This window comes from Leptinotarsa decemlineata, unplaced genomic scaffold (assembly GCF_025532065.1).
Source record: "Leptinotarsa decemlineata unplaced genomic scaffold, Ldec_3_MD MMD2_tig00000882_RagTag_RagTag, whole genome shotgun sequence".
In the NCBI taxonomy this organism is placed as follows: Eukaryota; Metazoa; Arthropoda; class Insecta; order Coleoptera; family Chrysomelidae; genus Leptinotarsa; species Leptinotarsa decemlineata.
This window is the reverse complement of record NW_027412556.1, coordinates 4,839,485-4,867,162: the sequence shown is the minus strand read 5'-3', so window position 1 is coordinate 4,867,162 and position 27,678 is coordinate 4,839,485. Positions and strand designations below refer to the sequence as shown.

General features: G+C 35.6%; 1 protein-coding gene across 1 annotated transcript in view; it reads right to left on the bottom strand.

The window, feature by feature from the left end:
- The window catches only part of l(1)G0289 (plexin domain containing lethal (1) G0289), a 49,446-nt gene that overhangs the window by 15,486 nt on the left and 6,282 nt on the right, over window positions 1-27,678 (bottom strand). Inside the window, exon 2 of the mRNA XM_074174864.1 lies at window positions 1,792-1,994. Coding sequence (XP_074030965.1) covers window positions 1,792-1,994 — 203 coding nt within the window. The remainder of the gene's footprint in view (window positions 1-1,791; window positions 1,995-27,678) is intronic.

Genomic DNA, 27,678 nt, shown 5'->3' with positions numbered 1-27,678 from the left:
CCTTCCTAAGAATCTGAGAAATATGTATATTTAAAGTAAGTAAAAGAAGGTGATATGGTTAAGGCAAACACTCATATTTCGGATTACCATGGGGGGGGGGGGTATTGTTGAGACCGAAAGGGACCGTCACAAGATATTTGCCTTGGAGCCCGGAATTCTTTTTGGCAGGCCTGCCTGTATTTTATAATTAACCGCAACTTCTAGTCGTATAATAATTGTTGTGTATCGTGGAAGATATATTATTATCACGTATGAACACATGGCTACCAACTATGCGAAGGTAGCCTCTGAAAATCGGTCAAGCTACATAGGTCAGAATATGTCACTACCACATACCGTCGCTGATTTCAATGAAAATTCTATTTTCTTCGAGGAAGTGTTGGAACCTGAAATACCAAGGACGATGAATAATTAAAAAAATAAATCATCGAGTGGATTTGATGATATAACAGTGAAAGCTCTGTAATATGCCATCCCAACAATATCGGGCACTCTAGTGAAGCTCATAAATAAATCAATATTTGAGGGAGTTTTTCCTGAAGTCTGGAAAACTGCAAAGGATTTACCAATACAAAAAAAAGGTTCCCAAGTAGATATTGACAACTATCGCCAAATTTCATTATTAAGTGTGCCATCAAAACAACTAGAAAAAATAGTTGCAAATAGAAATGTTCTATTCCTTGAAGAATACAAAATCTTATCTAATCAACAACATGGCTTTAGAAAAGTTAGATCGGTTGAAACAGCTATCGCTAGTAAATTTGAGCTCATTTACAATAACATTGATAAGGGAAAGTATGTAGGCTCAATCTTATTTGATCTGGCGAAAGCATTTGATTCAGTAAGAAATGAAATTATGATCAGTAAATTGTACAACATTGGTATCACAGGATTCTTACTTGAATAGATTAAGTCATTCTTATCTGACAGAAAAATGGTTGTGACTCTGAATAACACTGCATCACATATTCAAGATATTATGCTTGGTGTACCACAAGGTTCAATATTAGGACCGCTGCTGTTTTCAATCTATATAAATGATCTCCCGAAATATATCAAACATGGTTACACCGTAATGTTCGCAGATGTCACTACCATATCAGTGTCTGGTAACACAATAGGTGAGTTAGAATTCAATATAAACTCAGTCATGGACGCTATGATTTCTTGGTGTGACAGAAACCAACTGAAGCTGAATGCAAGTAAAATGATTCTCAAGGTTTCTCCTTGAGAAAGACATTGAATCTAAAAACGTCCAACTATCTGATACAGCCAAACTCCTAGGTATATACTTAGATAAAACCTTGTCTTGGGAGCCTTACATTGATCATGTGTGTTAAAAATTGAACCAGGCAATATTTGCAATACGCCAGCTCAAATAGTTGCTTGACTTAGATGCAAAGGTATGTCTTGATATAACTTGTTATCACTGCTCTTCCTTTCTATTTTTATGTTAAACCTTTTAATTGTATATAATTATATTATGTTGTTTTATAATGTTTTGTCTATTATTTTAAAATTTGCATCAGTATGTCGCTTGTAGTGTTTTGTATTGTGCCGGTTTTATTTGATAGGTATATGTTCATTTATTTATATTTATATAGTTATTTATTGTTATTTTTATTATTTGCATGTCTAATATAATGATCTGAAAGATGAATAAATACAACAACAACAACACATAAAAGGACCAACTTGGAAATTGGAGCCATCCTGTATAAATAGGCCTGACTTTAATCAGCGGGCAATAAATAACCTCCCAGACACTGATACCTCTTTGCTATTTCCTACCTTCTGAGTCACCGGACTGCTGAAGTTTGCGATGGGCGTTGATGGCTTTTCCGTTGCAGACAAAGATGTCGTCACATTCGCACTGACTGTGACGTTGCTGGTATCCCTCTTCTTATGATTGTGAATCGTCTGGTCTAATAATTTTATCACTGGTGGCGTTTCCGACGATTTTCGGAAGGTGTCGATTTGATAAAAATTATAGTCTGAAACAAAGAAAGATATGGTGAAAATAGAAATATATTTTTTCTCCAATTCAATGAAAAACAAGGACACTCCTTTGAGCTACAGTTATTAGAATCATTCTTTTTGAGATATTCATTAACTAAATGTACTTCATGAGAACAATTCATACTGAGGCCTAATTTTGGAATGAAGTCAAGAAAATAACAAGGAATTACTATAAATTCCGGAAGGCATCAGATGTCTCCGGAAGACATCAGATGTCTCCTGTAGTGTATTACAAAAAACTAACTTCAGAGCGCTTCCTATTGTTACTTTTTTCCCCGTGGGTTGACCAATAATTGACTACACTGAATAATAATCAAACTCAACTTTATATTTCTCTTTAAATACAACATACACTCCAACTTAAATTTCAACTATTACTCGAATGTCTATCGCCTTACTAGATCGCTTCGCGTACCGCACTGTAACTTCCACTTGACTGTGTCGATAAGCTCGTGGCTAGCGTTTATATATCGTAATCGAATGCGGTTGAAATTTCATCGAAATCGGTAGCATTATTCTCGCTCCATCTTGAGCGACAGCGAACATCGTACATTCGCTCGCTCTTAGCTACGTCACGATTGGTTTATGGTTACCAGTGGTGGCCGGCGATATTTTCTATCGGGCATGATTTACAACACTATCTTCAAATTTAAATAAAACAAAATGTGTGTGTAAGATATCATCTGAATTTTTTATTCGATTGAAGGACCTGTATGAAACATGAAAAGTCTGACGGGGTCAAATAGCACGATATCGTTGGCCAGTTCACATCGCTTCACGTGAGATGACCATGCCCTCAATAGCTCGTGCAGAATATCCAATGTGGCATGAGCTGTGTGGCTCGTAGCGCCGTCCTGTTGAAACCACATGTCGTTTTTGTCCGGATCATCCAATTCAGGCTAAAATAAGTTGGCCTGACCAACGTCGTTCTCAAAGAAATATGGACCAATGATGCCGCCAGCCCTAAATTTCCATCAGTGACTTTTTCGGACGCTCTTGGATCTCATGTGGATTGGTATCATCCCAAATTCCACAATATTGTCTATTGACGACCCATTCATCCAGAAATGGGCCTCATCGCTGAATATGATTTTTCTATAAAAATTAGAGTCAGTTGGCAACTGCTTCAGAGCCCATTCAGCGAACACACGTCATTGTATATGGTCGTTTACCTTCAGTTCCTGGGTCAGTTGAATATTGTACCGGTGGAGTCCCAAGTCATGACGCAAAATTCGCCATGTTATGGTCTGCGAAAGGCCGAGTACTTGTGTGTGACGCGAAATCGACTGCCTTGGATTCCGCTGCACACTCTCACAGACAGCGGCAGATCTTGCGCAGATCTAAACACCGAGATCGTACGATTTGATTTCGTTAGACTTTTTCTTGTGGAGTTTTCTCAAGTCGTAGGTGTATGTCAATAGGCTTTTGAAACGAATAAAAAATTTCGGTGATATGTCACACACATCAACCTGTCAACTGATATAAAATACGGAATTAATAGCACAAAATTGTTCAGGACCGAAGTGAAAAACTATATGCTTGGTTCAAATAGAATGGATATTCGTAATTTGATTGATCCGAATAATAGTTGAGTTAAAAGAATATGTTACCCATTTTGTTAGGAAAAATATGTGGTTCAAGGGGACATCAAAATGATTTAACATTCTTAATAATTTCTTTTCTCTAATAATTTTTTCATTGTATTCATCTTATCATGCTTTATAATATATGGATTTAGGATTAAAATTCTAAGCTCTTGGCTATAAATTATAAATGGAGAAAAACTGACTTTTTTTATCCTTTTCTTCTTTTCTTTACATTCATTGTAATTTTTGAATAGAAACACTATATACCTATATATGTGTGTGTTTGTATATGTATTCATATATATTCATATGTATAGATAAAACAAATTTCAGTTACATTAATATATTACATAAGTTTTAGGTACATTAATACATATAGAGATCTTGTTTGTTCCTTTTGAATACCGTTTGCCTAATTCACAAAAAATACTCCAACACAGCAGCAAATAATGATAGACGTTACCCCACTAGAGAAAGTCGGAATTTACCCTTGCCAATCCCAAAACCAGCAATTACAAAATTTTCTTTGATATATGAGAGCAAGAAACTATACAACCACTTTCCAATGTGCTATAGGGCAATACATTTAAAAAAAATTCAGAAAATCAGTTAAAGTAGTACTTCTGTAAAAAGCCTACTATAACTTAAAGGAATATTACGATGATGTATTTTAACTCTTAGTATTTCAGATGCTTACATATCTGTAATGATTCATTTCTTTATTATCTGTAATTGTTTATATACTGTTTTATTTATGTGTATTCGTATATGTACATGTTTAATCCTATAATTATTGTTCACTGTATATCATAATTTCAATATTTTTGAAAACTTCAACATTGTTGACTTTTTAAAGTTTTACTAGCTTGTGTCTGACTCTCAATACAGTTCATATAAGTAATCAATGTTGGAAACTTTTAAAATACATTATTACTGGCAATTTTCCTAAAGTGTTGTATTGTGCTAAGTAAATACAAACTGTTTCTGTTATATTTTTCTGTCCTATTATGTTACATATACATATATTCAGTATTTACTTGAAATTCTATATTATTTAATAGTTTATAGTTTTATATGTAGCGATAGCTAATATATGTAATTCGAATTTGGAATTCAATCAAATGAATACCATCCATGACCATAATACAAGACAAGCAAAAACACTACTAGTTAAATCATATCACTCAAAATTTGGAGAAAAATCAATATTTCATTTAGGAGTTAAAATATGTAATAATCTTCCAGAGAAACTGAAAATGATTCAAAAAACAAAATTCAAATCGGAATTGAAAAAGTTTCTGCTTTCTTCCTCTAATTAAAATTCTGATCTCCATATTACATTTTTTTGTTTTTAATTAGCATTATAATTAAAAAATGTATATATATATATATATATATATATATATATATATATATATATATTTATATATGCATGTGTGTATATATGTAAATATGTATGTATATATGTGTTTGTATTTATGTGCTGTATATTTAACTGATATTTAATATTGAAATAATTTATTTAATCATTATTTTGAATTGTATCCCTGCAATAAACATTCTTGTTTCTTGGGAATAATAAAGATTATTATTATTATTAATTTTGTTTGTTTGTTTTTTTTTATTTAATCATTTAACCAAGCTTTGTCAATAAGATATGAATCTTCAAACAATAAAGCATATTTTGACTTTTGACTTTGACATTACATGGAATACTACATAAATGAAAACCCACGCGAAATCTATGTTTTTTGTGGATAACTTGTGTATTCTATACCAACATTGTATGTAACTTTCGTAATATGTATTTATATATTTTTTCAGTGTGAATAAACGTTATTATTATTATAATTATTACACTTTTATTTGAATTTGAAGATAGGAAACGTTTAATGAAATCTGATTATTCACAAATTGATTTCACATTCTTTTTTTTTTTTCTTTATCTTTCTGATTATTTTGCAAAATCTATGAATACACAACAGCTTTCAATTTTTAACAATTTTCATGGAAGAGAAGCCAAACACATTCACAAACAAAAAGCTTGGTCTTTTTCACTGTCGCAATAATTACACCGGGAAATTAGCTACTGTTCTAAAACAACTTTTTCCATCACTCTTCAATCCGGATGAAATTAACTGGAGCGTGTCTCATTTGAACAAACGGTAATCTACGGAGGGACAAGAAATAAAACACCAACAACATCCACGAACGATTCTACATAATGTCGAACAACTCCTACATAGGTGTTAACGTTACAAGACTCACGTGACAGGAAGTTGTACGAAAACGTCGATAATAACGTTCCGAGGGAATTACGATGAGATTAACTTCCTTTTTCAACGTCCGCATAATGATGGCATAAATTGAAGGCATTAAAGTATTAGAAAAGGAATAGCCCGCCGCGCCGTATAGAATCTAAACTTATAAATGCGAAAGTCACTCACTCACTCATTCATCTCTGTTTCTTCGCACTGGCGAGTCCTAGGAAGCTAAAATTGGTTATAAGTGCTTCTTAGGTCTTACATTACATACATCCGCACTGGTGAGTCCTAGGAAGCTAATTTTTTTATATAAGTGCTTCTTAGGTCTTACATACGCACCAAGAAAGGATTTTCAAGTATTCCAGCTGGGCGCATCCGTGGAGGCAAAAGGGGAGCGTTATCATATGAAAATAACTTTTTCATCATTGTTTCAGGAGGTTAAAATTTGATAGATACATAGATATTTATTCACGCTATTACACAAAGTGTTTTTACATACGTCAAAATCAATAATTTGATAAACTCAAAAAGAACACACACATACATATGGACCAGACACACATAACTACACATAACTCATATAGTTATATACACATTTACTTGTACATAAATAGAATTACACTATTAATTATTAAATTATTAGATACACCCTAGGGTAACAGTAACAATAAATCCATTATACTTCGTAAGATGTAAATACTTATCTATTTGAATATAAAAAGAAATCAAAGTATTCTTCGAACGAGTGAAAACTTTCCGCAATAATTTTTTTTTGATTTTTGATATGTAGGTTCGTTTCATGTTGTAGATGTGCAATAAGAAAGGATTCAAAATATTACAACTGGTGAGCCCCTGGAGATGAAAGGGACACGTTTACATATAAAAATTACCTTTTAATCACTGTTTCTGCAACCGCTATATGTTCGGAGGCTAAAATTATGTATCTAAGTTTGTTTTATGTTGTAGGTGTGCAATATGAAAGACTTTTTATATTTTCCATAAATGGGGTTTCCCTACTGGGGATAAAAGGGGAGCGTTTACATATGAAAATTACATTTTAATCACTGTTTCTGCATACCGCTATATTTCCGGAGGCTAAAATTTTGTATGTAAGTTCGTTTTATGTTGTAGATGTGCAATAAGGAAGACTTTTTATATTTTCCAAAAATGGGGTTCCCCTACTGGGGATAAAAGGGGAGCGTTCACATATGAAAATTACCTTTTAATCACTGTTTCTGCATACCGCTATATTTCCGGAGGCTAAAATTTTGTATGTAAGTTCGTTTTATGTTGTAGATGTGCAATAAGGGAGACTTTTTATATTTTCCAAAAATGGGGTTCCCCTACTGGGGATAAAAGGGGAGCGTTTACATATGAAAATTACCTTTTAATCAGTGTTTCTGCATACCGCTATATTTACGGAGGCTACAATTTTGTATGTAAGTTCGTTTTATGTTGTAGATGTGCAATAAGGGAGACTTTTTATATTTTCCAAAAATGGGGTTCCCCTACTGGGGATAAAAGGGGAGCGTTTACATATGAAAATTACCTTTTAATCACTGTTTCTGCATACCGCTATATTTCCGAAGGCTAAAATTTTGTATGTAAGTTCGTTTTATGTTGTAGATGTGCAATAAGGGAGACTTTTTATATTTTCCAAAAATGGGGTTCCCCTACTGGGGATAAAAGGGGAGCGTTTACATATGAAAATTACCTTTTAATCAGTGTTTCTGCATACCGCTATATTTACGGAGGCTACAATTTTGTATGTAAGTTCGTTTTATGTTGTAGGTGTGCAATACGGAAGGATTTTTAAATATTCCAACTGGGGTGCAAGCCGTGAGGAAAAAAGGGGCGTTCATCAAACAAAATTATCTTTTCATCTCTGTTTCTTCATGCCCTTAAATTTCCGGTGGGTGAATTTATATTTAGTATGAGCATTGCGCCCGTGTGAAGCCGGGGCGGCTCGGTAGTACTTCAAAAAATGGGGGCAATTGATATTTTGGTTAGAGGTTTTGAACACAACAGGGTGAAAAATCCTTTTAAGTGCCGGATGCTACTGACGCAATTCTGGTTCATTTCGTCTGTTCATTCTGCTGTGATGGTTTGGCCCGGTTGGAGGAACTAATAGTGAACCACACCAGCCCCTGACCACCATACAGTAACCATGATCTTTTTAGGGGTGGCTTTTCGCCTTACGTGTGGCTCATACGTTTTCAGCCACTGTCCTCAACATCAACTGTTGTAGAGGATCCACTTTTCATCACACGTGCCGATCCAATCGAAAAAAAGGATCGTTTTGATTGCGCCAAAGCGTAGAACAGACCTCGAAACGTGACAATTTCTGCCGATCGTTCACATTTCGAGCTTTTTGACCTCACCAATACGTTTTATACCATCAAAAACCGCATTGGAGCTGACGCCCAGTTCTTCTGCCATCTCAAACACAGTTTGTGATGGGCCAGTCTCCACCAAGGTCCTCAAATCCTCATCCTGGATTACTGTAGGTCGACCATTTCGGGACTCATCCTCGAGGCTGGAATCTCCGGAACGAAATTTCGCAAACCAACGTCCAACAGTGCGTTCATTAACACTTTCATTGCCAAATGCCTGGTTAATTTTTCGGGCTGTTTCAGCAGCGCTTTGGTTCAATTTGAATTCGTAGAAAAAACTGGGCTTGGGTGAAGTAACCAAAAACAATGCATTTTTTAAAAGAAAGCTCGCACAACCTTCTTTGAAGTGCTTGAAAATTAGTCCACTTTCACCTGCAGTGGAGAAGGGAGGTTCCATCGATTTCCTAAGGATGTTTTATGAAGTAAATATAGAACGATTACTGTGGTCCTCCTGGTGTTTGGATCCCAAATACCAAGGAGAAATATCATCGCCTATTCATCAAGGACAGTTGACTCCAGAAACGAATTCGTGTTTCAGTCTAGTACCACTAGACGGTTTGAAACAGCGCCATCTGATGTTAGAACATAAATGCTTTGTTTTTGTCTAGTTGCCTTGAATTTCGTCGATGTCGAAGCTTTGCTTTGCAAATGGCTATCTTGAGAAGCTTCTTTAATTTTTTCAAGTTGTGGAGTTTCTGCTGATCTGTCTTCGTAAAGATGACTCATCATCGTCTCTACTTACTGAGGCCCAACATGACCAACATGTATGGGACGGATATCGGGAAACTAATCAATTTGGTCTATCTCTTATCTCCAAGCGACGCGACAGGTTAAAGGACCTAGATAGGCAGCAAGTCTTGTGGCAATATACACTGTATTGGTGGCTATATTGCAAAACTTTTCTTCCAGAGTTGCATCGTCCTGTATTGATGAACGATACGAAAAAAATCATGTTTATCCAAAACACCCAAACCGATATTCCATATACAGAAGTAATGATCATAGATTCTTTGACAAATAGAACTCTTTTTTTTCATCTTCATCAAAGTTGCCAACAAGAAAAACTCTGGGATAACTGAGAAAATAGCGACCACCTGAAATTCGGATTATCTTGATATCAGTGTAGGTGTTCCTCAAGGGTCAGTGGTGGGCCCAATAGTGTTCCTAATATATGTTAATGTCACCGTTAGAGCGAACCCATCTATAAATTCCACTTGTATGCTGACGATACGTCCATAATAATTTCGGAACAATTTAATCATTCTCTAAAAAAAGAAGTAATGGAGTTCTTTCTAATCTCTATGACTGGTTCTGCGTGAATTCACTGCGTCTGAATGCAGAAAAAACTCATTCAATACAAGGATTTGGAAAAGCTGAATACACTTATTTGAATTAATGAATCGAAGAGGTTTTGTATTAAAGTGTATAATATATTAAAATTCTTGCAAAGCGCTTTCGACTTTTGTCATCATCAGTGCTCACCTGAAAGTAAGTGATCTAGTTGAAAAGGGAATTTAGTGAAATTGAAGTTGTAAAATTTAAGGTTAAGAAATTTGGAAAAATTGTTTGAGATTACTTACTTGTCAGGCAACAGGAAGTATCAAGATAAGTGCATTGTACATTGTAATATTTAAATTATATAAAACAAAATAGGCTTATAGCCAAGAAAATACATTTGTATTTTCTTGGCTATAAGCCTATTTTGTTTTATATAATTTAAATATTACAATGTACAATTCACTTATCTTGATACTTCCTGTTGCCTGACAAGTGAGCACTGATGATGACAAAAGTCGAAAGCGCTTTGCAAGAATTTTAATATATTATACACTTTAATACAAAACCTCTTCGATTCATTCATTCAATACGTTTCCATAAAAAACAAAAACAAATGCCTACCATTCATGTAAATATTAATAATAAAGTTTTGGGAAATGTATCATGTGTAAGATTTCTGGGCCTGGAGGAGACACTGTAAGTCAGCATTCAGATACATGAGATCAATTTTGACGGAGAAACAACTGATAATGTTATAATATACACAGGTCGAATCCCGACTAAGATACGGAATATGTTTCATTGGTGTATTCATATCGCAGAAAAAATTGATTCGTTCTGTCGCTGGTGTCTTTGTTAGCTCTAGTTGTAGATATTTTTTTTGAATTCATCAAATTTCAACCTTGCCGTGTTTGTATATATTAAAAATAAAACGGATAAGCGAATTCACACTATTGATACAAGAGAGCGAAATGACTTACATGTGCCATTTTCAAGGACTAATTTTTCATACAGGAGTCATCCACTGTGACTGGGCAAAGATTGTTCAATAAAGATCCGGCCGAAATTGAATAATGCATTCAAACAAGCATTCAAACAATTTTTTTTGGAAGTACGTCTTAAAAGGTGGATTTTATTCCTTGGAAGAGTTTTAGTGTTACTTTTAGTCCTATTTTATTGGTTAAGTAGCTATTGTTCTTTGACAAACTCTATACATGTTTCTGCATAAAGTATTATTATTGAAATAACTAGAATTGATTCAGAAGGCCAGGATGACAGCAACACAGAATTCAACTCAAGAGACATAATCGCCTGCCTTCCTCATTCAAAGAGTTTATTATTGTATCGTGATTTGTTTTCTTCATTTTGTGTTTATCTTAATTTATATTCATTGCTTTCTAAGAGCATTTCAGGGTATGTCTTCTATCAGCCATGAAACCTAATGCAGTTTTTCAAAGCCTTAAAAAAACACCCGGTATCGGTGAAACCTGAAACCGAAAAAAAAATGTATATTATAACAAACGCAACTCCCCGTTATTTAATGAAAAAAACCCAGTATTTATCGATTACATTTACACTGTATTTGTAATCCCCTTTCATGTGAGTAACATAAAACCACTGGGACATAAATATCGCATTTAATGAAGGAAGAGTTCGATTGGGGAACTTTAGAAATCGTGAAAGGCTCTTGATAAGATAGGAATAATTGCTAACGAGCTTCATAACCCACCGTCAAGCGATAACGAAAATATTCGATTCAACATGTGGACAATCAAAGGTCAAAGTTCTGTTTGTAGGGTAGAGTTAGTGTCAATGAATAATTCACGTTGCCAACTCGAGAAAACAATTACAAATTTATTCTAATTGTTACTGTTATTGTTTTCATTACACTTTTGCCTGATAATGATGGACAAAGCTGAAGGCAGATCCAATAAAATGTAGTGGAAACGTTCACTGAAAATCTAGTTCTTCTGGTCATTCAGAATATTTACATTAAAAATGAGTCCAACCGCCTATTAGCACTAAAGTCTGGAGACAGCAACCGCCTGGAGACAGTAACCGTCTGGAGACAGCAACCGTCTGAAGACAGCAGCCGTCTAAAGACAGCAGCCGTCTAAAGACAGCAGCCGTCTAAAGACAGCAGCCGTCTAAAGACAGCAGCCGTCTAAAGACAGCAGCCGTCTAAAGACAGCAACCGTCTGAAGAAAGCAACCGTCTGGAGACAGCAACCGCATGATCACATCAATACATTATGTCACAGAATAGGATAACTAAACACGCTAAACCGTGATCATTATGTTCGAGACAAGTGCACCAACATAAAAAAGTGTGTGTACTTATGTAAGCACGTAAGAAGTTATGCTTCGTTTTTTTCATTACTCGCTGTGATTTATTGGGTTATACGTTTTTAAGTTCATTAATATATTATATTCCAACTATTTATCAAAGTTCATTTTGGTACTATCGTCATGTTTTACTATGTATGTGACAACCAGACGATCAATTTTATTATTAAAAATTTCAAGATTGCTTCAAGAAAGGAACATGTAAATTAATTCAATATTTAATAATATGTATTTATATTTTCAACAATTCCATTTTTCCGGACTTTAATAATTATTATTTGTATCTATTATTAATTCATTAATTTATTTGTACATTTATTACATTGAATAATAATATAAAAATTTATTTTCGTTTATGATGTAAATGAATAATACATACCGCCAACTAACCTCAAATTGTACACAAACTTACTCAAAGTAATATGTAAAAACCACATTCGTCACAATAATCACAGTAAATTATTTTCAAATCAATAAATTGTTAATATAAATCACGACTAATCATTGTGCATTGTGGAGTATGGGAGTAAAGGATGGAGGAGGGAGTAATGGATGAAGGAGGGAGTAAAGGATGGGTTCCGAATTCTTTGAAATTATGTGGAAAAAAACTTGAGGACTTTAATAATTATTACTTGTATATATTATCAATTCATTAATTTATTTATACACTTATTACATATTAAATAATAATATAAAAATTATTTTCGTTAATGATGTAAATAAATAATACATATCGCTAACTAACCTCAAATTGTACAAACTTACTCAAAGTAATATGTAAAAACCACTTTTATCACATATCATCACAGTATATTATCTTTAAATCAATAAATTGTTAACAGAAATCAGTCACCACGATATATTATTTGAAAAAGCCCCAGACGAAACTTCTGTTTCTGGACAGGAAGAGTCCCGCCAAATACGTTCTGAATCCAAGTTTCAAACAGACCCTGTAAGAAGCCTAAAGAAAAATTCCCCATGCATAATCCTATATAGAAATCAGAGCATCACATCGTTTTACTAAAAGGTACCTGGCATATTAACATTATTCAACTTGACCTAATTTTTCATGAATAAGAACAATGGGTGGGCTGAGAAGTGATGTCCACTTATAAATTCTATGGTTTTAAATGAACCGTTTTATGAGTTCGACTTTGAATCAGTAAATACAGAGGCAAAGGGAGATTAAACTCGTAAGCTGTAAGAAAATGAATCAACTCTTTGTACGAAAGTTTTCAACACAGTTGATGTAAGAAAAATAACTCTGGGTTGATTTTCACATTAACCTCACCCAAAGTAATAATAGGTAGAAAAACAGAATGTTTTTTCAAAGAAACTAACCTCCCCCTGAAAATACTCCCTCTTTCAATCAATTATAGTTCTTCTGGTGAAACCAGCTTTGTCGACGAAACATCCACCTAGAAAATTATGTTTTAGGTTATATTATGATCTATGAGTTATTTATTACTTGATCTCAATATTTCGCAATATTGTACTTGTTGGACCACCGTGCGGAAGTAAATAATTTGAGGTTATAAAACTCACTGGTTTATTCATATTTAACTATGTTGATAATACATATTTACTGCTCGATTTGAACTTTATCAGAACCGGTAGTATCGCTATATTGATGTTTAGCTTAGTAATGGCGAAGATAAAAAGAGTTAATATTCCCATAAGCTGAAATATCAATCCTTATAAATATAGATATGATGAGTGATTATATTCTGGGATGAAGACTGTGAAGCAGTGTAAATTTTCCTATTGGTGTCTTCACTGATGAATGTGACATAATGTGTTGACGTGAACATGTAGTTGCTGCCTCCAGACGGTTGCTGTCTTCACTTGACGAAAGTTAATAAGACTATTCATGATAATTAAGCAATTTTCACAAGTAAAATGTTGATTTTAGATGCATTACGCTAACACCATAGCTTTATCGATAGTAATAGTACGCACACTGGTCTACAATTCTTAAATACGAGGTGTGTTCAAAAAATAAATATAGTTCATAAAAACTAAAAAACACGCTTTTAAAGAACATCGAATTAAAAGGTTAAAAATATTTTTTTAAATAAGCTTAAAACAATAACAAACAAAAAATACTAGTATTATTGTGAAAAAAGCGACGGGCGCTTCATATACAAAAAATTTGGCACAAATTGAATAATGAGGGACCGAGTTGTGACCCCTGAGGAACACCAGAGGTTACTTCGGAAAAACGTGGGGTAGTGATAATTTGCTCTAACCATTTGGTCCTACTAATCCATTCCAGTTATACCTTGTACCCCACCTACACCATATCTGTTGAGCTTTTGGAGTAAGAGGTTATGGTTGACCATGTCAAACGCCTCAGAGAAGTCAGTTTACACAAAATCAATCTGGCAGCCCCTCTCCAAAGATTCCGACAGGAAGTGGGAATAGGTAACTATGTTTAATTAATTCAGTCGATTTCCAACCACAAAAACCATATTGTTGTTCAGTTATGATGCCAGAGCAATCATAGGTTAGGTAATCTGCCAGAATGTTCTCGAATATCTTGGGAATTGTACTGAGAATAGATATCGGTCGGTAATTATTTACGTCGGTCTTGGTACCCGGTTTGTATATTGGGGTGACATAAGAATGTTTCCAATAATCTGGAAACACGCCTGACTGGATAGATTTATTGAAAATACAGTGTGTAACAACGAAAACTTAACGAAGCCGTTTTTGAATATAAAAAGTAAGATTTTAAAGAAAAGCTCGGACACGTCGATTTCTAATTAAAGGGGGACACCTTTCAGACTGATCAGATTTTTTGTAGTACGCACCCCCTTGGAGGGGTGCGTCAAGTCATCGCCAATCCCAGGTTAAGTACCAGAGGTTTGTCAGCAATGGCCGGAATAAGCCATATGAGCGCATGGAGAATCCTTAAAAACTACAAATTCCATCCTTACAAAATTAAACTTGTTCATGAACTCAATGAGGATGATTTTGACCGAAGACAGGAGTTTTGTGAGGGCATGAGTGAGAAATTAATGCAAAATCCCGAGCTGCTTTATAACATCTGTTTTTCGGACGAAAGCTCATTTTATTTAAATGGTTGCGTGAACCGTCACAATTGCCGTTATTGGTCGGATGAAAACCCAAGACAATACGCAGAAATATATACCCAACATCCCCAAAAGTTGAATGTCTGGGCCGGAATATTAGGCAATCATATTAAAGGTCCATTTTTCATTGATGGAAATTTAACCGGTGATTCTTATTAACAACTTCTTGAAGAAGCAATACAACCTTGTATAGTTGAAATAATTGAACAGGATCCAAGATGTCAAGATGAATTTATCCATTTTCAACAAGACGGTGCACCACCCTATTATGTCCAGCAGGTTCGAAATTTTTTGAGTAATCATTTTGAAGGACATTGGATTGGCAGAAGAGGTCCAATTGAATGGCCGGCACGATCACTAGATTTAACAACACTGGACTACTTTTTGTGGGGATATTTAAAGTTTATGCTACACACCCAGTCAATTTGGATGAATTACGTCGTAGAATTATTGATGAATGCCGAGCTATAACTCCTGAGACGTTGAATAATGTAAGAGCAAAATTCGAACAAAATCTTTATTATTGCATGGAGTAAAATGGCGCACATTTTGAACATTTACTCTAAATTTCCTATGTGAGTTACCCTAATTAGGCGTTACTTTTTTTGTGTGTGCTTTAAAAACAATTATTGGGATTCATTAACCCTAAAACAGTTTTTTAAACTTTTCTGTGTCATCAGCATTCAAGGAAATCAGCAGGTTGTATTCGTTGTGTAGGTAAGTTTTTAGTATGATTCACTTTTTTATCAGAAGCATAAAATATCCACGTCAAAAGGCAACCTTCATAAGGAGGTGCCACTCAATTTACCTAAAATGTAAGGGTGGTAACTAACCCCATCCCCCGAAAAAATCTCCTCGTAATAAACAAATAATTCTTATTTTTTTACGAAATCATCTTCAAATTATCTCGAAAACTAATCGTTACAAAAATTTTCTTTTGACAGAGATGTAAAGGTATTCGAAAGACCTTTGAAACAAGGTGACACTCGACCTACTTTCCCTATCTAAATAAGGGTCGCACCCCCCCTCCGAGGGGGTGCGTCCTACAAAAAATCTGATTAGTCTAAAATATGTCCCCTTTTAATTAGAAATCGACGTGTCCGAGCTTTTTTTAAAAATCTTACTTTTTATATTCAAAAACGGCTCTGTTAAGTTTTCGTTGTTACACACTGTATAGAAGAGAGGGCGAGACAAATCCTACTGAATTTGACCCAATCAAACAGGGCAAACTAAATGAAACCGTTTAATAAAAATATATTTTAACGTTATACTATACTGAAACTAGGCATTTTACCAATTTTGCAAATGAAATGTTTTCAACAACTTCGGCCGTAATTGAAGTAGTGTTCAACGCAAACAACACGAAATAATGGTAAACAAATGAAGTAATCTACGTCGATTAAAAGCTATATCAATATCCCGAGGCAATCTTGCCGTGTTTGTAATATTTTATTCAAATGTTCGATTAAAAATTCATCTCGTACGAAACGGGCGAAGTTTTGTATCGCGAATCTTAATAAAACGTTTATATTGACAAACACGTTTCTTGTATTTATTGAACGAGGATGTACTGGACACCTCTGAAGCCATTTTTGGTTTCAGTATCAAATTAGGCCTTCAGCATTAATGGATATCAATACCAACGATTACATCACTAAACAAAATAATAATAATAATGAGTTATTTCAAAGTATGCGGGTACGAGGTGAACGTTCAAATTTCGCGGACTACGTACAGTCGATTGGCGTTGTTTTCATTTCTTGACGTTGGTACACTTGTCTTGAACATATGTTCACAGTCTTAGCTGTTTAGCATGTTCAGTTTGTTCGTGAGAGGCATAGTTACAATTATTTTGCGTGTTCTCCGATTTTCTGCAATCGAGTAAAATGGACTCAGATGACGATTGTTTTGATTCAGGCGTGAAATGATGGAGCCATGTCTCTTCCATTGTCACATATCGACGCATGAATTCGGTTTTTTTTTAAGACACAAGCACTACAGGAAAATCCTTAAGGCGGTCTAAGAGCGGTTTCTGTGCGAAAGTAGCGATTCACATCTGATTAGACTGATTAGACTCGCTGGAGATTAGGTTAGGTTGTGTCCAAAGTGAGTGGGTCTATTTGACCCTCCACCGCAATCCGCAAGGGTTTATTGTGGCTCACGCCTATTCGCATTCGACCAAATAAACCCAGGTTCTTAACGAGGCCGATTAGTTTGTATGGTGAGTGGTCTTTCAGGTCAGATGATAGGAGTAGGTAGGTGAGCCACAATAAACCCATAAGGGTTTATTGTGGCTCACACCTATTCACACTCGGCCAAATAAACCCAGCTTCTTCACGAAGCCGATTAGTTTGTATTGTGAGTGGTCTTTCAGGACAGATGGTGAGAGTACGGATCAGCCGAACTCAAAGAACCTGATTCTGTCCCCAGCGGGGCAGGCACAAAGTATATGCTCTGCAGTTTCATCATTTTCCAGACAAAAGCGACACACACTGTCAAATGACAGTGACCTGTAAGAAGGCCTGTTAGACATCGTAGTTCATCCCTACTGTAGTCCAACAACTGTTTGGAATCAAGCTTCGAAGGGTGAATAAATGCCTTGGAGTGAGCTATTCCTGAAAGATTCTGCCAGAAGTCCTTAACTCTTCTTGCCATCCAGGTGTTAAGTGTTTGTTTGGCAAAGCCCATTCTCTGTCCGAGAATATTTTTATTGACTTGTGAGTGAGGTTGGATTTATCCAATCTCTCCGCACACAATTCAATAGCTTAGATTTCCGCTTGAAATACAGTAGCATAAGTTCCTAGGCAGGTAGATAACTCTGTCCTGGGTCTGCAACTGAAAACACCTGCACCAGAACTGAAAGGTGCTTTTGATCCATCTGTGAACCAACAATTATCTGCTCTTAATATTTCCTTCTCCCGCAGGATCCAGGAGGATGACAGGAGTACGGCTCTGCCGAACTCTAAAAACCTGATTCGGTCACCAGCGGGGCAGGCACAAAGTATATGCTCTGCTGTTTCATCATGGGATAGTCGAAGTGCAAGATTTCCACCTTGATACCCGCGACAACGTTCCCATATGAGGGTTTTTGAACGTCAGCTACACCTGACGATGCCTTAGATTCACCCGATCAGGGCTTTTTCGCCTCTGGTTTCGGTGAATCATCACTTGAGCGCAAACGTTTGCTAACCTGCTCATGAGGGGTTTGTCCCTAAACCTGAGACAGATTCTGCGTACGCCGCTCAAGGATTTGGGGCAAGGCGGTTTCATAAAGTACCAAGCTCTTGAGGAGACGACTCAGTCGTTTCCTGTCTGCACTACCAAACTTTTTTTTTAGGTTCAGTTATTGGATCAGGAGTTGGAGAGTTGAGAAGCTCTCGCTCCTGATCTAAATTTACAGGGAGTTCAGTGGGAGTCGAAGCTCGACATCCACCTCCTCTGTAGACCCGCTCCTGATCTAAATTCACAGGGATGTCAGTTGGAGTCGTAAGCTGAGTTTACTCTGTCCATAAAAGGCACACGAGTAGCTAGGGAGAGAAGGCAAATCACGGTAGATCATCGCATTACCGTGACAAGGCGCTGCTATGACGAGAGGGCACCCTGAATCTCGAAGGTTCCGTAGAGACAGCTGGTAGGCTCAGTGTCATTCATCCTCCCGGCACGGATACACACACCTTAGGATCAAGCTATCATTGGAATGCCATTCAGGTAGGGAATAACAGAACCACAAGCCATTCTGTAATTCCCGTATCCAGCGGGAATGACAGAATCCCGCTGGATACGGGCTACGTGGGAGCAGGCATCCGATGGCCGGTTTGCTCAACCCCCACATCCCAAGCCAATGCACTCGCCAAAAACAGCATGCACAGTGGTTCAGACAATGAAAGATGAACAAAGACAGCCAACCCGCTGGAGAAAATTTGGAAAAACGTTTCCAGGAAGTTTATTCCACAAAAACACAGTTCTCCAAATGAAAGAGTTCTTAAACAGTGAAGTTCGAGGTGTACTGAGTTGAACCTCAGAACGATGAGCAGCCACAGTCCGTCGCGTATTTCTTATATGTACCGCTCTTGGTGGAATCAAATGTGTCAAGTCACTTGAAAACTTCCCGTGAAAGTATCTTTAGTAGAGAGACAAATGCCCAACCTTTGTTCGTGAGTCCTGCCGAGGAGTATTCAGAACAAAGCAATTATTAACTTTCACAGGTATTTATTTATATAAACTAATAAGATATGTTTACAAGAATAAAAATAACTTTGAGCTTAATAGCGACGTTCATGGCTACCAAACACGACAAAAAAATCAATTCAGACTGCAAAAGGTGAAAAAAGGTTAGAAAAAATCACCAGACTACGCTGGTATGCAGTACTTAGAGATTTTGCCAAACGATTTGAAAACTATAACAAGCCCGTCATACCATCAGTCATGAACCCATTGGTCCTTCTCGAGACCATTAATCAGCCGAAAGGGTAGAGGAGCTGGACTCCATCCCGACTGACCCGAAGATGACTTTCCACTGGCCAGATTCAAACATAGTCTTTAGTCGTTTTTGATCACGAGTACATTTTATAACATTCAGGAATTTTCCTCTCTCTGCAATATGAACTGAGATGAGCTGATGAACTCTTTTTATTCTGTCAAAAACATTTACTATTTATTATAACGCTAACCTATTGTCCTATATGACATATTATTTATTACTGTTGCAATGTTATTTTCCAATTGTATTTTTAAGTTTTATGACCTGTCAACCCGATGTAAATTGGTGATTTTATGATCAATAAAAATGTATGTCTGTCTGTCTGTTCCAGACTATCAAGGTTGCAAGTGATGTTCGCGTCTCTATATGAGCGGATGGCTCTTTTCTGGATGGAATCCAACAACTTCAGAGTATGCTTCGGGGCGGAGCTCCATGCATAAGAACAATACTCCAAAGAAGGTCTAATCTGAGCTTTATGAAGCATCAAAAGTTGCTGAGGTGTGTACAGTTTTCTGGTTCGGAATAGTGTTTCAAGCTTTTGAGAAGCAGCCTTTGCAATTCCAGCGACATGATTGTGCCAAGACATATTAACGCCCAACAAACCCATCGAAGCAGAAAGCGGAGTTGTCTATACTGACATTATTATATTGGGTTCGGAGACATTTATCTTTTCGGAGAAAACCGATGCCTGGGTTTTTGTAGCATTGAATTGAACATGGTTACTTTCACCCCAAATCGAAATCACTTCTAGATCCTCAGTTTGGTTGATCTTTGTTTCCGAAAGTCATATTGATGATCGCTGAAGATGTTATGGTGGAACAGTTCCAAACACTGCCCAGAATCATCAATTCGTTGTTGGTTTTGGTAGATTCTGAGCTCGCGCAGTACCCAATTTCAACAGAGCTTTCGCATACCCAAATATTCATGCACGATATGTCCAACACGTTCCTGATATCTTTAGAGCCTCAGCTATCTCGATCAACTTCACTTTGAAGTCATCCAAAATGATTTTGTGGTCTTTTTTGATGCCTTCGTCGATAACAGCCTCATTGAGCCGTCCACTGTCTGCATCATCGTCAGTTCTCATTTCACATTTTTCAAACTCAGCAAACCAATTCTCAACGGTTGATTTTCCTGGTCCGAATAATGTTTATCAAGCCAAGCCTTGGCTTCAACAGTATTTTTTTTCGCCAAAAAGCAATGCTTCATCAACACACAAATTTTCTTTTAATCAATTTTTTTCAAACTAACAAAAGTTGCTCCACTGAAAATGTTCTATCCCACAAACTTATAATCCGACAGCTGTGAAATTTGTACAAAAGTCTTTTGAAGGTTAGGCTTAACTGAAAATCATATGAATTTGGTACTTGCAGCGCCATCTGTGCGTTAACCTAGAAACTTTTCAGCCCATCTAATACTGAAACAAGAGAGAGTAAATGCAATGATGGTAAAGTAATGGAGAAATAGTAGTTGTGTTTTAAGTGATTAAATAACCCACAGAAACACAACAGAAAGTACATGTGTTTTATTGACAATAAATCAACGATTTGCTTTTCTACCTCAGTATCTGTAGGAGGTCGTAAACGTGAACGAAGATTTTCACTTTTACCGAGATCTTGAAGTGTTTTTATACACCCAGAACACCCACTAACAGCACACGTCTTTCTGGAGAGCAACGAACGCACTTTTACCGCTGAGCATAAGTCGTATTTCGGTTATGAAATCTGTAAATAAAAGCAATGTCAACATATTCTGCATTCGTAAACGTTGCATGTGTCTATTGAAAAGCTATTTTGGAATCTGAAAAATCAGACACCACACATTTCGACAAGCTATAGATTCAGACCTTTATTCAACCACATTATGTTGTAAACATTTGTAGCAGGTCAATGGGTTTACACGCGTGTATGTATATTATAATTATAAAAAAACATAGGTATCCGTTTGAAGTTACGTTGATATAGGGTGTTATTTCTAAAGGTATAGTTCAAGTAAACGATATAGTGCAACCTATCTTCCAACAACTCCCCTTCAATAATATAGTTAGAGAGCTAACTAATTTCGTTATTCAATAATCATTTCCGATTATATAAAAATCACAATAACTATATAATAAATAAATAAATAAATAAATAAATATATATATATATATATATAGATATATATATATATATATATATATATATATATATATATATATATATATATATAGAAACAGAAGTTAATATCGGACATAGCATCACCATCCTTACACTTGGCTGCACCATCATCAATATGGTGCAGCCAAGTATAAGGATGGGCAACACTTGGTTACCAAAAGATAGAAATACAAATGCACGGAGCCACCAACAGGAGCCAACCGCACATTTGTGGTTTCAGTTGATAGATCTCGTGATATGAAATCTAGAAAGGTTAATGCAGTCAAGCTGCTGGAAAATAATTCCATGAAAATCAAAAAATGAATAGATAAGTACTTTTTGATCATCCTCATATTGATTTCAATTTAAGAGTCACCGGTAGACAGCTGTTTCAGCCTATTGGGCATCGTCAATACTGGGCAGATTTCATATCATTTCTAGAAACATGTGGATTCGTTTTCCGATGGCATTTCAGGTTAGCTTCCCAAATTTCTGCTACCGCAGTTGTCGGTTGATTGGTCAAACCACCAACACTGACATAAAAACTTGGCAAGTTGACTTGGGTGTCACACCAATAGGTGGTTCCACTTATGTTTCGCTTGTGTTTACGCAGCTATTTTTATCAAGTACTTTCTTGGTTTTTCTCATTTTGTCTTCACCCATCAGTCATGTACCCATTGGCCCCTCTCAAGGCCAATGATCAGCCAAAAGGGTAGGGGAGCTGGTCTCCAAACCTGAACGAAATGAAGATGGATTTCGGCTCATTTTGTCTTCAATCGAGGACCGCCTGCTCGGTACTGACGATGCCCAATAGGCTGAAACAGCTGTCTACCGGTGGCTCTTAAATTGAAATCAATATGGGGATGATCAAAAAGTACTTATCTATTCATATATATATATATATATATATATATATATATATATATATATATATATATATATATATATATGATAATATAATTATATAATAAATTTTTCGTTTATATAAGTGAGTGGGAAAATAGGGATTCAAATAACAGGGTTATTATTGAAAATACTTATAAATACTACTTACTCACATATATATATATATATATATATATATATATATATATATATATATATATATATATGATAATATAATAATAAAATAATAATAAATTTTTCGTTTATATAAGTGAGTGGGAAAATAGGGATTCAAATAACAGGGTTATTATTGAAAATACTTATAAATACTACTTACTCACATATATATATATATATTCAATCGATTGCTTCAAAAACACTTCACCAACTTTCTTCGAAAGCTTGTGATAATTCCTCTTCCATATTCTCTGTTTTACTATCACTGTCGTCATTTAAATCAATAATGAATTTATTTCCACCATTAATATGGAAGTGTTCAATCTCCATATAGTCTTCTTAAAGTGAAATTACTTTTATAATCCTTTTCTGCCAGTCTTCTTCGGTAATATTAGATACTCCTTCTTTAATTTTCTCTATTACCTTCTTATCAAATTTTGGAAAATTATTTTCACGCCTGATGCTTTGTTTCAATTTTCCCCAAATCAACTAGATGAGATTGAAAACACAAAAATAGGGGGGAAGTCTCAGTATGGTGTGTCCACACTTTTCAGCAATACTCTCAAGGGCATACACTTTTTCACATGTTTTTGTCTGTAAAACTTCGAGTAGTTGGTTTTTGGTACAGTAATTTTCAAAATACAAATTGTTATCCATCAAAAAACGTTCTATTTTACCTTTCCCCGAATTTTCATTCGGTACTTTGATGAACTGTCGCGAATGATAGGAAACATTGTCAAGAACTGTTACACTATTCGCATTCAAATTTGGGATCAATGTGTTTTCAAACCATTCCTCGAAAATATTAACTTCCATGTTCTTATGATAGTCAACATTGCAGTCCTCAAGTTTTTTTCCACATAATTTCAAAGCGATCCTTTGTTCACAGGCATGTTAGAGGTACACATTCTCGACCATCAGTCCACCCATTCGTAACTGAGTCGTGAGTGTCATACCAAGTTTCGTCCAAATAAAAAATTTGCCGTTGTTCTTGTCAATATTTAGTTATTTGTTCCGAGTATTTGTTACTCAATTCCACTATTCTTCTGCTTTTCATAACTGCTTGACGTTTGATTATTATTTTAAATCACGTTATCGCCGGAAGTATTCAATTTCTTCCTTATGATTTCAGTTGTAGGAATCTCATTGCTTTTGTAACAGTCGTATATTGTTTTTTTCAATGATTTTATCAGATAAACATCTAAAGGTTTTGGTAATCCTGTATCACATCGCGTCTTGCGTTCATTAGGTTGGTTTTTGACTATTTTACGTACAGTTGAGAAAGGTATTTCGGTCAAATCTGATGTTGCTTGTAAAGTTTGTTTCCCTCGCAACCAAACTTGAGATGTAGATTCTTATATACATTGAAACATACTATCTGTGTTTCAATATTCAAATGCATCCGAATCTTATTCACTGGTATCTCTTTTTCGCATTGTTCACCATCGCTATTGGAATCACTACACTGGAAAAAGTATGCGTTGTTATCACACTCGTTATTACTATTAGAACTTGTCCAAGGACGCCATATTTTAAACAGATAACAAAATTTTTAAGTAATTATAACTGCACAAATGTCGAGTTTCAACACTCAAATCGCGATCAGTTCCTGAACTGTACACGACGGCGATAACATTCCCCGATTTCTATTCGTCACCGTAATATAACTTCAAACTTAATTTTATGACTCTTCAGCCAATCATAAAACTCTGTTAGTAAAAACTATCCAATACGAACCGAAAAGTATACAGTCCACGTGGACTAGTTCGGCTTTCTATGTCTTGGTTTTTTTGGCCTCTAAGAGTGCCGTCACTTCAAATATGCACAATATCGTTTACTTCGACTATACTAGCAATATTTTCTGTATTGTCTGAAGAAATTACTAGGTTATTTCAAAAGTTTTGTCCGCTATACTGTCATGCGTTTTTGTCAATACTTTGAATGAAACATTTTCTGTCATTTTGAAATATCTCAACATGTTTGGAAGTTTTAAGTGAAGGAAAGAGGCAAACGACCTATAATAAGACTATTCCTAAAATAGAGGATAAACAAGTCACCATCTAATGATTCGAAAATCGCGGTTAATTGAACGAAATTTTAAACTGAAATTGCAAAAATTATTTCAGACCGACAACCTTGAGAGGTCGTTGAATTGGACAGACAACGAAATTCTTTTCAATAGCCCGGCAATCCTCATATTCAGTGGAAGTGGATTAAAAATAAACGTTCAGTAGTGAAAAATATCGTTGAACCGGTCTCTGCATGATGATAGGTTTATTATGAGTAATACTTGATAAAAAACATTGCTTTTTTTACTCATTTTCTGGTTTATGTCAACTCGAAGTTGAATGTATTCGTACATACAGTGGTAGCAAATATGTAAACAGATGTGTCAATTATATCGAGATCTATACTACAGTGCATTTCTTTCATGCCCCCATCCCATCTGGGAAAGAAAATTCAATGGAAAGGGGTGTCTTGTGACATATCTTTTTGATGCTCCTGATAAATGCTCACAACCCTAGAATGTCAATGTCTTCCACTACTACAAAATGGCGGAACTTTCAATAATTGCCTGAATACATTGACATTTAACTACATAATATGAGGTAATAAGCTTGAGGTCAGTTCAGAAAATGCTCGAAATGGTTGCCCTGAAATTCTTGACATATGAACAGTCTATCCGATATTTCACGCCGAACATTTTCGAACACAGTAACGTCAAAATCTCTAGAAATAGTTATTATTATCTGCAGGTACACCTTATGCTTCAAGTAGCCCCATAAAACAAGTCCAAAGGTGTCAAATCTGGCTAGCGGGCTGGCCATTTTGTAGGACCTCGACGGCCAATCTTGTTGGAATATAACATATAGACTACAATTTACAAACGTTTTGTGTAATTTTGGTCGTAATATAGATAGATAGATAGAATTTATTTATCCTTTGTGCCACATCACATAGATGGGATACGTCAGATAAAATCTTGATCGGATACATATAAAAAGTAATTACAAATAGTATAATTTATATACATACATACATAATATATATATATATATATATATATATATATATATATATATATATATATTATATACAGGACATAATGAAATATAATTAAATAAAATAAAAAATATTAAATATTTAGGTTAAGTATTAACCCTTTCACTGGCACTTGTCTAAAAAAATGCCGTAAAATTATTTTAATAGATTCACCCATTTAATAAAGGATCAACAATCATATTTCAGTTGAAAAAAAACATTTACCCCCTCCCATCAGTTTTTAGGACATTTACCTCCAGAACGACAAATCCAGTTTACGCCTTCAAACTAAAATACTGTTTTTATTGTAAAGAAAGATTTTATTGTTCAAAACAGTTGGAAATTGAGTAACTATCGACTATGAAATTTTTTGAAACAGTTTCTGTCTTTCAGCAAACATATATGCACTTGGCACTTATTACAGTAAACATGTGTTCTTTCCTTGCACCCTTCCAACTTACATCTTGAGCTATTTTTTTTTTATCATATTCTGCAATATGTTGATATCCATCATATCTAGAATCCTTCAGAGGTCTAGACTCATATCTGTTTCTTTGAGATCTATTTTCAATGTCATCATTGGGAAGTTCCGTTGAAGGCCTGTCCCTTTTTGGGGGTGTTTTAGTAAGTATGAGATGTTCAGCCACAGACTGACGGAAGGCTAGTAAATCTAGGATCTTTTGTTGTGGAAGACCCAAATTTGAAGCTTCATTTTTATATTCCAACCATGAGTTTGCTAATGCCAGATCTATGGCGTGGAAAATGAGCCTTATTGTCCATTTTCTTGATCGAACGTAAGAGCGGTAGATACTCAACCAAAAATCATGTTTATCCACACCTTCAATACTGCTGTTTTACCTCCTTACTGCTTCTGGCCTAGGCACTTCAACATATTCCTTATTCTTTTATCTAATCTCCTACAGAGATCTTGCTCTCCAATACCAACAAAATTTGAGGCCAGGATGACCGATTTATTGTCGTACCACTTCGTAATTCCTCTCCCTTTCATTTTCATATCCTTATCATTTGGCAAATTTTGAGTACGAAAACGATTCCATCTTATTATTCCCACTGCAAATATTGACTTTGACCAAAGGTACTGAAACGAGTTATAAGAACTGAAGTGGTTGTCAAAAAATAAGGCGTGATTAGGTTCGGTAATTCGATCAGAAAGCTGCATAACTGTAGCAGCAGATGCGCCAAAGTGCATATAGAGTGGGTTCATTTCTGTGGTTGATCCTTGGTAAATGAAGAAATCATAAATCATACCACTCTCTCCAGCTAACACTCTCTCCAGCCGTATGAAAAAATCTACTGGGCTAGGCAAGTCAATTACAAGTTCAGTTGAGTCATTTCCATTATGCCATTTGACAAATCTGGTTTGATATTGTGCATGAGCCACCCACACAATATCTCCTTTTTTGGTGAGATTGTGCTGGTTATAAAAATTTTCATCATAATTAGTTTCATTTACATTGGGTCCCGCCGTGAGCGGCACAGATTCTGCCGTTGAGGGTACTGGTCCTGGTCTTGCCGTTGACAGGCTTTGCTCCACTGTAGACAGTGCTGGTCCCACCATTGATGGCCCCGCTACTCCATCCAAGCCACCATCACTTTGTCCATCGGCTTCAATCCCACTCTCCAGATCATCAACAGGTCCTCCTTCATCCATAAAGTCAGCATGCTGACTTTCCGACTCATCCCATCCCAAATCATCGTCAGACAAAACGGCGATATCTGATAAATCGTCATTTTCCAAAAACAGCAGTAATTTCTCTTCTGTGAGAGCCTTTTGGTTTTAAAATGACATTTTCTGAAACAAAGAAAGTATTTATCCATTCTGAATATCATCTAGACGAATTTCTACCAAAAACTATTTTTGTCCAAATTGCATTTGTCGTTGTGCAGGTACATGGTTTTTGCAATATATTTTCTAGGGCGTATAAGAAACTTTCAGTTTCTAACAGAATTCTATT